Source organism: Rhincodon typus, chromosome 32 (genome assembly GCF_021869965.1).
Source record: "Rhincodon typus isolate 14 chromosome 32, sRhiTyp1.1, whole genome shotgun sequence".
In the NCBI taxonomy this organism is placed as follows: domain Eukaryota; kingdom Metazoa; phylum Chordata; class Chondrichthyes; order Orectolobiformes; family Rhincodontidae; genus Rhincodon; species Rhincodon typus.
The window spans coordinates 20,978,529-20,992,782 of record NC_063363.1 but is presented as its reverse complement, the minus strand read 5'-3'; the positions used below and the strand labels follow the sequence as shown (position 1 = coordinate 20,992,782).

The 14,254-nt window shown below is 38.0% G+C and overlaps 1 protein-coding gene across 1 annotated transcript in view; it reads right to left on the bottom strand.

Moving 5' to 3' along the window:
• The window catches only part of LOC109913662 (protein Aster-B-like), a 60,320-nt gene that overhangs the window by 21,574 nt on the left and 24,492 nt on the right, over positions 1–14,254 (bottom strand). The window contains exons 5-10 of the mRNA XM_048615529.1: positions 14,060–14,140; positions 11,976–12,091; positions 10,552–10,708; positions 5,167–5,344; positions 4,500–4,538; positions 2,609–2,752 (exon numbers count right to left, since the gene is read on the bottom strand). Of these exons, the coding sequence (XP_048471486.1) occupies positions 2,609–2,752; positions 4,500–4,538; positions 5,167–5,344; positions 10,552–10,708; positions 11,976–12,091; positions 14,060–14,140 (715 nt within the window). The remainder of the gene's footprint in view (positions 1–2,608; positions 2,753–4,499; positions 4,539–5,166; positions 5,345–10,551; positions 10,709–11,975; positions 12,092–14,059; positions 14,141–14,254) is intronic.

Below are 14,254 nucleotides of genomic sequence, written 5' to 3'. Positions count from 1 at the left end.
AAGATCTCCCCTCATTCTTCTGAATTCTAATGAGTATAATCCCAGTCTACTCAGTCTCTCCTCATAATCCAACCCTCTCAACTTTGGTAGTAGAGTTTTCAAATCCCTCCATGGCCTTCCCCTCTCATCTCCAATCTCCTCCATCCCCCGAGGCCTACATGAAACAGGTGCTCCTCTGAATCTGGCATCTATTGTGTATTTCAAATTGTAAATATTTCACCATGGATGGTCATGCTTTATGTTACCTAGACCCCAAATTCTGGAATTCATTCTTAAACCTCACTGCCTCGCTACTTGCCTTCCTCTTTTAAGAGGCACCCAAAAACAATTTCACCAGGTTTTGTGTTTCCTAAACTAATATCTCCATTTGTAGCTCAGTATCAAACTTTGAAGTGTTTGAGAAGATTTGTAGCAGGTTGTGGACAAGTTTGTAGACTTGTTCGCTGAGCTGGTGTGTTTGGTTGCAGACGTTTCGTCACCCTTCTAGGTAACATCATCAGTGTGCCTCCAGTGAAGCATTGGTTTTCTGTCCCGCTTGTTATGCCTCAGTTTGCTGGGGTGGGTGGCATTTCTTCAGGCTCTGTTGTTCAGTAGTTTGTATATTGGGTCCAGTTCAATGTGTTTGGTGATGGAGCTCCGGGTGGAATGCCAGGCCTCCAGGAATTCCCTGACATGTCTCTGTTTGGCTCATGCTATTATGGATGTGTTGTCCCAGTTGAATTTGTGTCCTTCTTTGTCTGTGTGTATTGAGACCAGTGAGAATTAGGTTGTAGGCATGCTCACCGAGCCGGTGGGTTTGGTTGCAGAAATCACTCTGATGGGTAACATAGTCAGTGGACCTCCGGTTAAGCATTGGTGTTCTATCCTGCTTGTTATTTGTATGCCTCAGTTTGCTGGGTTGGTTGGCATTACTTCCAGTTCTGTTTTTCAGTGGTTTGTATATAGAGTCCAGTTCAGTGTGTTTGTTGGAGTTCCAGTTAGAATACCAGGCCTCCAGGAATTCCATGGCATGTCTGTTTGGTTTGTGTGATTATGGATGTGTTGTCCCAGTCGAATTCTAAATGGAGCTCGTCTATCCTTATTATCAAGACACCATGAGACACGACCAGTTTTCACTTGTCTCACTACACACGGACAACAAGGGACACAAATTCGACTGGGTCAACACATCCATAATAGCACAAGCCAAACAGAGACATGCCAGGGAATTCCTGCAGGCTTGGCATTCTAACCAAAACTCCATCAACAAACATACTGAACTGGACCCGACATACAAACCACTGAAAAACAGAACCAGAAGTAATGCCAACCACCCCAGCAAACCGAAGCATATAAATAACAAGCAGGACAGGACACCAACGCTTCACCAGAGACGCACTGACGATGTTACCTAGCAGGGTGATGAAACGTCTGCAGCCAAACACACTGGCTCGGTGAGCAATTCTACAACCTCAGTATCGTATCTTGTTTGCAATGCTCCTGTTAAGAGCCTTGGGACGTTTCATTATATTAACAGTGCTATATAAATATCTGGGGAAGCGATGACCTAGTGGTATTATCACTGGACTGTTAATCCAGAGACCCAGATAACATTCTGGGGACCCGGGTTCAAATCCCACCACGGCCGATGGTGGAATTTGAATTCAATAAAATATCTGTGATTAATAATCTAATGATGACCATGAATCCATTGTCAATTGCCGGGAAAAACCCATCTGGTTCACTAATGTCCTTTAGGGAAGGAAACTGCCATCCTCACCTGGTCTGGCCTACATGTGACTCCACACCCACAGAAATGTGGTTGACTCTTAACTGCTCTCTGGGCAATTAGGGATGGGCAATAAATGCTGTCTAGCCAGCGATGCCCTCATCCAGTGAATGAATAAAAGTGAAAATAAAAGATCTAACTATGAGATGCTGTTGTTGATGTGATGCTAATAAAATTTGAAACAGCAACTCAAACCATTTCCCCTTTAGTTAACTCTGGAATTTAAATAGTTTCAATCTCATTTTCATTCTGAACCACAGTATTTAGGTTTGAGGAAAATAAAACCTTTTACACTTGTCTAATACAGAAGAAAACAATTGCCCTGTAAACACTGAACTCTCCAGGTATAACTGCAGAGATTTATTTTTTTGTGTATTCATTCACAGGATGTGGGCATCACTGGCTAGGCCAGATTTATTGCCCATCCCTAACTGAGTTGAGAGTCAACAACATTGCTGTGGGTCTGGAGTCACACGTCGGCCAGACCAGGTAAGGATAGCAGATTTCCTTCCCTAAAGGACATTGGTGAACTAGATGGGATTTTCCACCAATCAACAGTAGATTCATGATCATCATTAGACTCTTAATTCCGATTTTTATTGCATTTAAATTCCACCATCTGCTGGAGTAGGTTTCGAACCTGTGTTCCCATAACTTTCTGAAGAAGGGTCTAGGCCCGAAATGTCAGCCTTCCTGCTCCTCTGATGCTGCTTGGCCTGCTGTGTTCATCCAGCTCTACACCTTGTTATCCCCAGAACATTACCTGGGTTTCTGGATTAACAGTCTACCGATAATATCGCCTCCCCAAATCTACACGAAGTGTTACGAAATCCAGTTTACCAGTGAATCTCCGTTGCTCAAAGAAATCTCGTAGAAATTGGGAGTCAGTGAAGAGTAAATCATACAGCTTGTCCACGCTGACATGAAAAACCTCATTAATGTACTGTCTGCCATTGAGGTCATCATAAAACGCTTGTACTTCTCCTGGAGTGAGGCAGCAAGAGACGTGAAAATAAAGTTAAGACAAAAATTCACCCCACCCTACAAAATCAAAACCCAATATCCAATTTGTTCAAAATCACAGTAACAGCTTTAAAAGATAGTGCTGATTTTCATCCAATTTCCCTTTATTTAACTTGGTATCTGGAATTAAAGTCAATCTTCTATGGTTACAATATCTCATCAACTAACCAGCCAGACTGTGGACTTGTTGTAGAAAGCTGTTCTTAAAATTCACTCTATTTCTTTCTAGATACATTGTTCTTAGTCATTTCATGAGTGAGCCTTCATTTGTCTACTTTAAAAATGATTTTCTGTGGCTCTTTATAATTACATAAGTAGTAATGGATTATTTTGCAATCAGAAGCAATAAGAAGAAATCCAAATCTATACATAATTAATCTCTACTTACTATTATCTTCCTTAAGAGAGAGGAGTAACTGACCACACCTTAGTACTAGCAGTTGAGAGTAGCTATCCATAAATATTAACGTCCTAAGCAACTATCATTGCTGGAAATACCAAGATGTTTGGGCCAAATTTAGTGCTGCTCCCAAAGAAAGAAAGAACAGTCTGTTTTAAATTCTATTCTGTCCGGTTACCACCATTTGAGTTTATCATGAATTTTACTCTTAAGAATATTTGTGAATATGTATTCTAACATCATCATTTGAAGCTGCATTTTTTTAAAAATCCTGACTTCTTGCTCCAATTGATTATCAGTCAATGATCCACATCATGATGTCAACTTTGGGGCTGAATTTAACGCAAGGAGAACTGGCCATGCGCTACAAAAAGAGATTTAAAATAAAAATAATATTGCAATTGGTGGTGTTGCATCCCATTCTCCTAATGCTTTAATTGACAGCCTGCAATTTATATAAGATTGTGGAAATTGTAAAAATGAAAGCAGCGTTGCAAATGCAATAACTTAATCTGTTAACAGCTTTTAATAATATGCAAAAAGATTTATTTTATTTGGAAGAAATTAAAGGGAATTTCAACCCCACTTAAAATGGGAAAGGTGAACCATCTACTCAAAGTAATTGTTTACTGTGTTTATTATTTTATGCTTTTAACATAAGTATGTTTAACATGACTAGCAGTAATATACACATATATAGATTTTGAAACAAATCAACCTTTGTAAAAACAATCTTTGAGGATCCTTCTGGATCTCTTCAAAGGACTTGGATTCAAAACATTTGGAAAGGAAGAAATTAATGAGTGGGCACTGGCAGGAAGCAGATAAGGAAGTAAAAAATGCTGTCTGTGCAAAACTTGTTCTAAGTGAACAATCCCAAGTTACAAGCATGCTACGTATGTTTAACTCAAGGAATGAAGGGTTTGACTACAAGGCATAGTCTACTATGTTTTATGAAATATAAACAAACTATCCTGTACAGTAGTTCTACTGTCATGTATATAATTTTGAATTTCCTATTGTCAATGTAAGAACAATATAAGACTAACTTATTTTGGGGAAAAAAATCTTGGAAAAATAATTACCTATGGTAGCAGAATAGAAGCAATTTTGCAAAAACATGGAGGTAGTTCAGAGGTTTGTGTTTGTGACTATATTTTGGAACTTAATATTTTAAATGGAGTTGAATTCCCTTGCAGGTATGAAACCTGTGCTGCTTTTTAGTATTCACATGACACAAAAAGATTTATTAAATATTCTTAAAATCTAAAATAAAATTGCATATCTTTAAACGCAATGGTTCCATACCTGTTTTCAGTTTTTTAAAATCAGCTGTAGTTAGTCCCACTGAAATGAATGCAGACAGGAAAAATGAAAATGAAAATAGGACAAAATTTTCTAATGAGTGCTGTTCTTAGAGCAGTTTTCATCACGGTTGCCAAACTTATTTTAGATTCCATTTTTTAAAGATGGCCGAGCAAGCATTCAAAATTCTTTTTGTGTACGCTTGAGGTAATCAAAATATACTGAAAATAAACCAAGCAGCACCTAAATATTCCATAAAATTAAAATAAAAGCAATTTGAAATTGCTCATTCTCCTCTTATTTTACATGCACTTTTTATCTTTAAAAAGAAATCTTTTCTCTCTCCCTGAGAGGGCTTGGCCCTCATGCAACTTTAAAAGCAAAACAAGATGAATAAAATTATGCAAAACATGCCTTGGTTAATTTAAAATAATCCCCACAAAGTTCACAGTTTTAGCATGATGGTCGATCAATATCACGATTAATATTGTCTAATCAATTTCATAGGCCCTACATAGTATTTACCAATTAATCAATATCTGCCTAAACAAGGTTTGTTGATATCACCGTTCCACCTTCTCAGTCCAATCCTGGTTTTAGATCTGAAATAACTGAAAACCTCCCAAGTCATGGTAAAAATGACACCAGATACACTTGGTTAATTACATACCTTCATCGTGTGTTTCAGAGGAATCACTAAGTTCTGTTGGAATGTCCTCATTATCGTTAAAGTCCAGGGAAGGAGTGTTTACTGGCAAACTGATTTCATTCTTCTCAATGGCCTGAGGGGCTTCAATTTCACCTTCTGGCTGACAGTCAATCTCCTCGTCTGGTGGAATGCCATCAAACTATGACAGTAGGAATACGAGAAATTAAACTTGTAATGTGAGAATTAAAATACAATTGAAATCCAAACGCACCATCCATATTTAGATTTATGATTATGATTCCATTTTCCCAACAGTGTTGCACTTAAAGTATCTGTACATTATCCAGGCTCAAATTCCTTAAAGTACAGGTTTGTTAATTGTTCCAATTATGATATTTATCTGAAATTGATAAAGTATTTAAATAAAAAGCATTGCATAAAAACTAACCTTGTTTCTCACAGCAACCTGTAACTTCCTTGCAGCAAGAATGATGTTGCGTTTACTGCTGCATTAAATTGAGCTTTCTTTAAATTTCATGTCTAATTCAATTAATTTATGACTAAAAATGGGATCTAAATCAAAAGACAATCAGATATTGGGTAAATCAGGCTGACAACCTATCAGGGACAGGAGAGAAAGCAGAGTAATCAGATCATGAGACATCGCATTGAATGTCGGAGATGGCTCAAGGAGCCAAGGAGCTTATTCCTGCTCCGAATTCAAAAGTTTGTCAATAAAGGCCACTTCACATGCCGAATGAGGCAGGTGCCAGGATGATGCCAATTTGGCCCAACGCCCTCGGTAGTAGAGAATCATCAAGCGTCCAAGATGTACCTTGGGGAAGTGAAAAAGCAGCTGTTTTGATTTGCGGGTAGAGAGAAAAGACAGAATGGTGGTTATCAGTGGTCTTCAGTCTAAGGAACATTAGGTACGTTTTCCAAACTTTTTGTTTTAGTGTATGGTGTGACTGAAAATGTAAGATATATATACATATTGATATCATGTCTCGACTTTGTATTTGGGTGTCGACTGTTTTTGTGAGGGTATCTTATAGTTAAAAAAATTAACAAGGTCAGACAGTCCTTCCCTAACTGTGATTTAATCCAGTATGTGTCAAAGGGCAGGTTACTGCAAACCCCATGGAGTGTTAATGGAAGGATTTATGACATGAAGTAAACATAACAAGACATTAGTTTGCTTTTGGTTTATAATGATTAAGGATCGATTTTAGCTTAGAAAAACTCCGAACTCGAAAGCTTTTAAAGCAGCCTTGCAGGAGGCCTGACTGGGGTCAGAAACAAATATAATTTCACTCCCAGAAAGGTGTACAGATGGTTCAAGGAAAGCTGCGTTACCTTGGTGAAGAGGTTTAGCTTCTGAAACCTCTAGGTTTGGTTACAAACCATCATATTATTGAAAGTCTAAGCTTTGAATTACCTGAGTTTCATTTGAGAAGATTTCACAGGTCACAGGACAGAACTGGGGAGAAGCAGTTAAGTCAAACATAAATATTTAATATATAAGGTTTATTTCGCTTGTCTTGTCACGCTTTAAAGTTCTGGTGTTGGGGAATAGGTGAGATATTGTTTTGCTGTGTGTTTTAAAATCTTTCAAACTGTAATTCAGATAGTTTGGTTTGATTTATTGTACTTTGTCTTTCTTTTACTATATAAAATTCAGCTTTATTGTTAATGAAAATCTGCAGCCTCGTGTGCCTGTTACTGTGAATGACCACCACATAAAGTGCAAAAAAGATCTGTCAAGCTAGGTTTCAGTCAGGGAAATGACTTGTCCAGTAACATCAGCTAGGTTAAGAATAGTGGACTGCTGGTTAGGGTGCCCATGGAACAAATAGTTCTATTCCGGTCATGTTCAAACCTGGTCTGGAAATGCATCCACACATGCTTTTTTTCTTGTATGGATTGTTATACATTATTAGGAACAAAAACCTATGCTATTTTACTGTTCTCTGATCTAGCTCTTTGAAGTCAACAGTATGACTGCTCCTGTTACCTTAAGCAAAATCAACCAACCCAGCACAAGCCAGGAGTTGGGCTGGGACTTTATGATACTTTGTTTATGGACCTTCATTTCGGAATCACTGGGATATCAAACACCGTCTTTTTTTATATTGTGTGGTTTTAGTCATTTTTTTTTAGGTTATTCACAAACAGAAAATTAGCAATTGTCATGTGACTCTGACTATTTGGTAGTGGTTCAGAATAGTCCAGGGACTCTCCACATTTTATGTCACTTACTGGTAAGCACTGGTCTCTACACTGCTTTCCATAGTAGTGCAGCCAATATTGAAAATTCAATGCGGTAGATTCAATTGCACTAATGTTTGCACTGTTTTTTGTGCCTACCTGATTTTTAATATCTCGCAATTTATGCCTAGACTTAATGTCATTTACTGAATGGCCTTTGTTTCTAGACCAAGGTTATGAAGTAGCACTTGATATCTTCAGGTGTAAATTTCCAAATTGGAAGTCTAATGTTCTAGAATGATATATATAAAAATTCTGAAGAATTATTTCCAAAGAAACCATCAAACATATTATAGTAAGGATCAAGTGAGGCCCAGAAGGATGAGGAAGGGTAAACTGCTTACTGAAGCAAAGGGTATGGCAAAGGTACTAAATTAATACTTTGCTTCAGTCTTTACCAAATGTAAAGATGGTGACACAGCCCAGTTGAAAATGTGGATAATGAACAACTGAGCAGTATAGTGATATATAAAGAAGAGGTGGCAGCACTCCAGGTAGAGAGGTTGCCAGGCCCAGTTGGAATACATCCTAGACTGCTGAGAGAGGAAAGAGAGCAAATCATGGAGGCATTGATGGAAATTTTCTAGGCCTCAACACAGGATTAGTCCTGGAGGACTGGAGAATTGCATGTGACACAATTGTTTAAGAAAGGGGCAAAGGATAACGCAGGAAACTACAGAGTTGTCAGCTTGACATCAATAGTGGGGAAACTGATGGAGGCCATTGTATGGGATAAGATAAATAGGCACTTTGAGATAAATAAATTAACACGTAACAGTCTACATGACTTTGTCAATGACAGATCATATCTGACAAATTTAATTGGGTTCTTTGATGAGGTGTCATAGGTAATCGATGAGAATCGTGCTATGGGTCCTAAGCAGAATGGATTAGAAGTTAGCTAAAAGATAGGAAACAGAGGATAAGTATAGATGGACATTTCTCAGCCTAGAGGCAAATTAAAAGTGGTGTTCCCCAGGGATCAGTGTTGGGAATCTTGCTTTATCTGGTTTATATAAATGATTTGGAGTTCGGTATTGAGGGCAAAATCTCTAAATTTGCAGATGATACAACACTAATGAGAACTGTGAATTGTGAAGATGACACTGAATAACTTCAGAGAGATATTGATAAGTTGGTCAAATGGGCAGACACCAGGCAGAAGAATTTCAATGCACAGAAATGTGAGTTAATACATTTTGATAGAAGAAACAGAGAGACAATTCATGCTCACTGGTGCAACTTTGAGAGGACAACTAGAGCAGAGGTACCTCGGGATTCAAATACATAATTCTCCAAAGGTGGCAGGCAAGTTGAAACAGTTGTTAAAAAGGCTTATGGGATCCTTGGGTTTACAGATAGAGGCAGAGAGTATAAAAGCAAGCAAGTGATGCGACATCTCTACAAATCATTGGTCAGACCACATTTGAAGATCATGTTCAGTTTTGGGCACAATATTTAAAGAACGATGTTGAAGCCCTGGAGAGAGTGCAAAGGAGATTTACTAGAATGATACAGGCTACCAGGAATGAGGGATTTTAGATACAAGGAAAGATTAGAGAAATTGTGCTCATTTCTCCTTGGAACAGAGAAGATTAAGAGGTGACATTATTGAAGTGTTCAACATTATGAACAACTTTGACAGGGTAAAGAATAATATTCTGTTTCCACTAGTTGGTATGTCAGTAAGTAGGGATCACAAATTCAAGACTGTCAGCAAGAGACCTGGGAGTGAGATTAGGAGAACCTCTTTATTCAGAAAGTTGTTACACTTTGGAATGCACTGCCAGTGGAGTAGTGGAGGCAGATTCCATAGGAGGATTCAAAAGACAGCTGGATATATATTTAAAAGTCATGAATTTAGAGGGCTACAGAGATAGGGCTGGAGAATGGGATTAGCTGGGTAGCTTGTTTGGGAGCTGGTACAGGCATGATGAGCTGAATGGCCTCCTTCTGTACTATAAAATTCTACAATTCTAATTCAATTTAAATAAAATAAGCTTTTCAACTTTGATGCAACGCTGCTTCAGCCCACTGTGAGACTCTCTGAAATTTAGATTTGATATCCTGACACTCTACAATCAATAAATAACCATCATTGCCACCATTCAAGAGCAGACCACTAGAGTGTTGCTAATTTGAATAGTTGCTTTCTCTTAGCAAGGTCATTACTAGGGGATTAACAACCAAATAAAGCTTTAGCCACCATGTTAGATTAAAGAGATGCAGACAAGATGCCTTGGTAAAATGGGTCAGCCTGCAGGAAAGGATGGAGAATGAGAAGATCTTTTGGAATGACCCTTAGTACTAGAAGTGTTAGAAAGGGAGGGAAGAGGCTAAAGGAAGCCCTAAGAGCTACATCCAAAAGATGCCCAGTCCTTATCAAAAAGTCAAAACAGCAGCAGAACATGGTTTAATAGTATCAATCACCAGATTGAGGCAGTATTATTGCTTTCTTGAGAATTTTTCAGAAAATTATCAAACAATATCCTAACTCCATCATGAGGAGACCAGGCAACCGGTAAGTATACTGCAAATTGAACATTTCTGAACTTTTAAATTAAAATTCTCTTACAGAATAAACCGTTGAGTTTATCCTATATGTCTGATTACGGCTGGGTGACAATTTGACAATGTTCAATGCATTATGAAAAATAAATGCTTGAGATAAACTAATGCAATAATGAGTCACATTAATTTTGCTAAACTTTTCATATTTCTCCTCTCGACAAATGATCAACTCCTGCTGGAATATAGTTCTGAAACCATCTCCTGATACCTCTGCCAAGTGAAATGGCTGCACAATGAAAACCAATAGTCTATTTGTCGGAGAATCTATTCCTGTTCTTATCAGGGCCATTCATTCATTCTTTCCTTAACTGCCTTTCCAGTTTGCATGTTTCTGTCTGCTATTTCTACCAACTGAGCTACTAGAGTTTGTCATATCAAATGTAAAATAAATTAATATATGGGTAATAAATAGATAATTTTAACATTATGAAATATGCAGCATTTAATTTTCAAACGCAAATTTCATTGGAATGTCCTTGTTTCAGAAAGGCCTGTAGTATTTGAGTTTTTCTTTTACATATTTTTGAATAATAATGTAAATTAAAAATCTCTTTCTTATTCACATACTGCGGCAGGGGCTTCACTGCTCCCTGTGGAGGTTATTGTGCTGGTCGTGACTGATTTCTTGTGCATCTGTGGACTGGCATCTGTCTTCACTTCTAAGCTGCTTTTAGATGCATTATCATTCACCTCTACTTCTTCCACTGGGATTTCTTCACTGAACCTGCCAGAAGCATAATATATGCCGTTTCATATGATGATAAAGTGATGACATATATTTCACAACAGATAAACAAGGCAAACACAGAAAAGCTCCATTTTTATTTTGAACAATACTTGCACATTGTTAACAAAATACCATCTTAACTGTCATTCATCTGTTTAACGCTTTGATTGGAAACAGAGGGACAGAGTCTAAAGTTCTGAACTCCACTATAAAAGTGTTATGTTATCTGATTTATTTTTTAATTTCTTGAAATAGTTTTACTTTAACATTCATAAAATTATTGTACATGATTTGAGCTTTCAATTATAATTAACTTGGCAAAATTCTCAGAATTCCTTTCCTTCCAAAAATTTCAGCTCAGTGGTTCTGTCACTAATCAATTCTCAAACAGAATGATTCCAATTTAGTGAAAATACTAGAGATTTGACTTGTTTGAAATTGCATTTGATTGTATTGCTTGTGGTATGGTAGCTGTGTTAGGTTCTAAGATGAGAAATTCCACAATTTTATTCGTGCTTATAACCAATTAAGTGCACAGACTTGCAAAATGTATAAAAAAAAAAATCCACATTTTATATTTAAACACAAGGTATAAGGATCTGCCAGAATATGAAAGCAGGGATTGATTCATTCTCATGTTCCTTACATAAACGAAGCCAGATAGATGATGAGCACGGATTGATGCAATTCCAATATCTTGAAAGATCTGGCATACTTAATGACAATGTTATTTTAATTTCTCCCTGTGAGTACAATTGGAAGATCACAGAACATATATATGTGCACGTTGTTCAACTGGACAGTTTTCACTCTTTCTGTGCCTTCCTATTGACTGAACAACCCCTATACTAAAATGTGAAAGGCATCTATTTGAAATAACGTGAATTTACAATTTGTTATCCAATTTTCCAACTGTTGTCAAATTATTTACCTCAACCATATCTTCTACATTTATTCAGCACTGAAGATTCTAGATTAGAAATAATTAAATTATTACTTAGATTTGATCATTGCAAATTATTATTTCCCTTTATGTAGAATTGGATGTAATAGATAACATTCAGACATTTCAATGAAAGTAAAAAGAGGGGAATACGGTACGACTGTGGCCTTTGATCTACTTTAGCATACATATGTTTGAGTACAAGTATTCAGCAATCTCCACCACTTCCTTCCATGTCCTATGAGCCACACTGGCTTTACATCATGGAGGACCAAAACAAAGAAATTGGGGTTTGCTGCAAGGAAATACAGAATTTCTCACCCCATTGTATTGAAGTCATCATCTGGGGGAACATAATCTTCATCATCACTGGTTAGACCAAGCTCATTCCCATAACACTGATGAACAAAGTGCCACAGCTCTTTGGGACAAAGAGGCTGCAAAGAGGAGTAAATTTGTACAGTATAATTACTGAGACTACATCTCAGTTCACAAACAATTGCAAGCAAAGAATCATTGGTCTTATTTTTACTGCCAATAGCTTGGTATGACAATTACACTGTCTGTTTGAATCTGACACACCATTTAAAAAATATTAAAAGAGAAGAACGGCACAGGAAGAGGCCCTTTGACCCTTCAAGCCTGTGCTGATCATCATACCCTAAACATAATAAAAAACAAACCTTCTGCCCTTATTCAGTCTATATCACTCTATTCCCTCCTATTCATGTAACCATCCAGATGCCTCTTAAATGTTGCCTGCTTCCACCACTTCCTCTGGCAACGCAGTCCAGGCTCCTACCACTCTCTGCATGAAAAACTTTCCTCGCACATCTCCCTTAAACTTTTGACCTCTCACCTTGAACCTGTGCCCCCTTGTAATTGAAACTTCAACCCTGGAAAAAAGCGTCTGATTATCCACCCTATCTATGCCTCTCATAATTTTGTGGATCTCTATCAGGTCTCCTCTGAGCTGCCTTCTTTCCAATGAAAACAATCCTGGTGAACCTTCTCTGCACTCTCTCCAAAGCTTCCACATCCTTCTGGTAATGTGGCGATCAAAACTGCACACAATATTCCAAATGCGGCCTAACAAAGGTTTTATATAGCTGCAACATGTTTTGCCAACTCTTGCATTCTACCCCCCACCCAATGAAGGCAAGCATGCCAAATGCCTTCTTCATCACTTTGGCTGCCTGTGTTGCCACTTTTAGGGAACTGTGGACTTGCACACCCAGATGTGTCTGTATGTTAACGTTCTTAAGGGTTCTGCCATTCACAGTATAAATTCACACCTAAATTTGATCCTCCAAAATGCATCACCTTGCATTTGTCTTGATTAAACTCCATCTGCCGTTTCTGTGTCCAAGTTGTCAATCTATCTATATCCTGTTGTATCCTTTCACAATCGTTGGCACTGTCAGCAACTCTAACAATCTTCATGTCATCTACAAACTTACCAATCAGACCACCCACATTTTCCTCCAGACCATTTATATATACTACAAACAACAGTGGACCTAAGACTGATCCCTGTGGAATACCGCTAGTTACCAGCCTCCATTCTGAAAAGTACCCTTCCACCGCTACACTCTATCTTCTATGACCAAGCCAGTTTTGTATCCATCCAGCCAGCCCACCCCGAATCCCATGTGATTTTGGTTTTTGTACCAATCTGCCTTGTGGGACTTCATCAAATGCCTTACCAAAGTCCACATAAACTACATCCATAGCTCTTCCCTCATTAATTATCTGTGATCTCTTCAAAAAATTTGATCAGGTTGGTGAGACATGACCTGCCCTGTACGAAACCATGCTGCCTGTCGCTAGCTGGTCCATTTTCTTCCAAGTGTGCATATATCCTCAGTATATTCACAGTATCTTCTCCGAGAGCTTCCCCACCACAGCTGTCAAAATCACCAGCCTATAATTTCCTGGATTACCCCGCTTCCTTTTTTAAACAAAGAAACTGGCTAACCTTGAGTCCTCTGGAACCTCGCCTGCGATCAAGGAGCATGTCTGCTCATGCCCCAGCTATTTCTTCCCTTGACTCTGGCAGAAACCTGGAATAGATTCTGTCTGGCCGTGGGGACTTGTCTACATTTTTATTCTTTTTAAGGTTGATGTCCCTAGACTTTTTCCATTTTTTTCTGTTCTGGAGCCATGGAAACAGATTTTTAATATATGATACATCAAGTGATAACTACAAAGTTAATTTGTGTGACCTGGAAATGACTATTTTCTCTCTTGCTGTGATTCCTTCTGATCCCAAAATGATTTAGCAATAAAGGAATAGATGCAGAGTGTGGGAAATCAAGTCTGCACCCCAGTTTCTATGGCCTGCCCCATCATCATTTTTATTTCTTCAATAGGGAGTTTGATTCTCAATAACATTTTAGCAATACCTTTTCAAGCAGTGCATTTTGCCAGAGTCTGAACATCATCATGTAGGTTCTGTCTCGGGCTCCAAATGAAGTAAAAAAGTGCTACAAATAAATAACAAATACAAAACATTGCGACAGAAAGTAAATAACGAGCTTTCATCAGTTGAACTGACTGAAAATGATTTCACATTAACTCATGCCCTGTTCTTAGTGTGT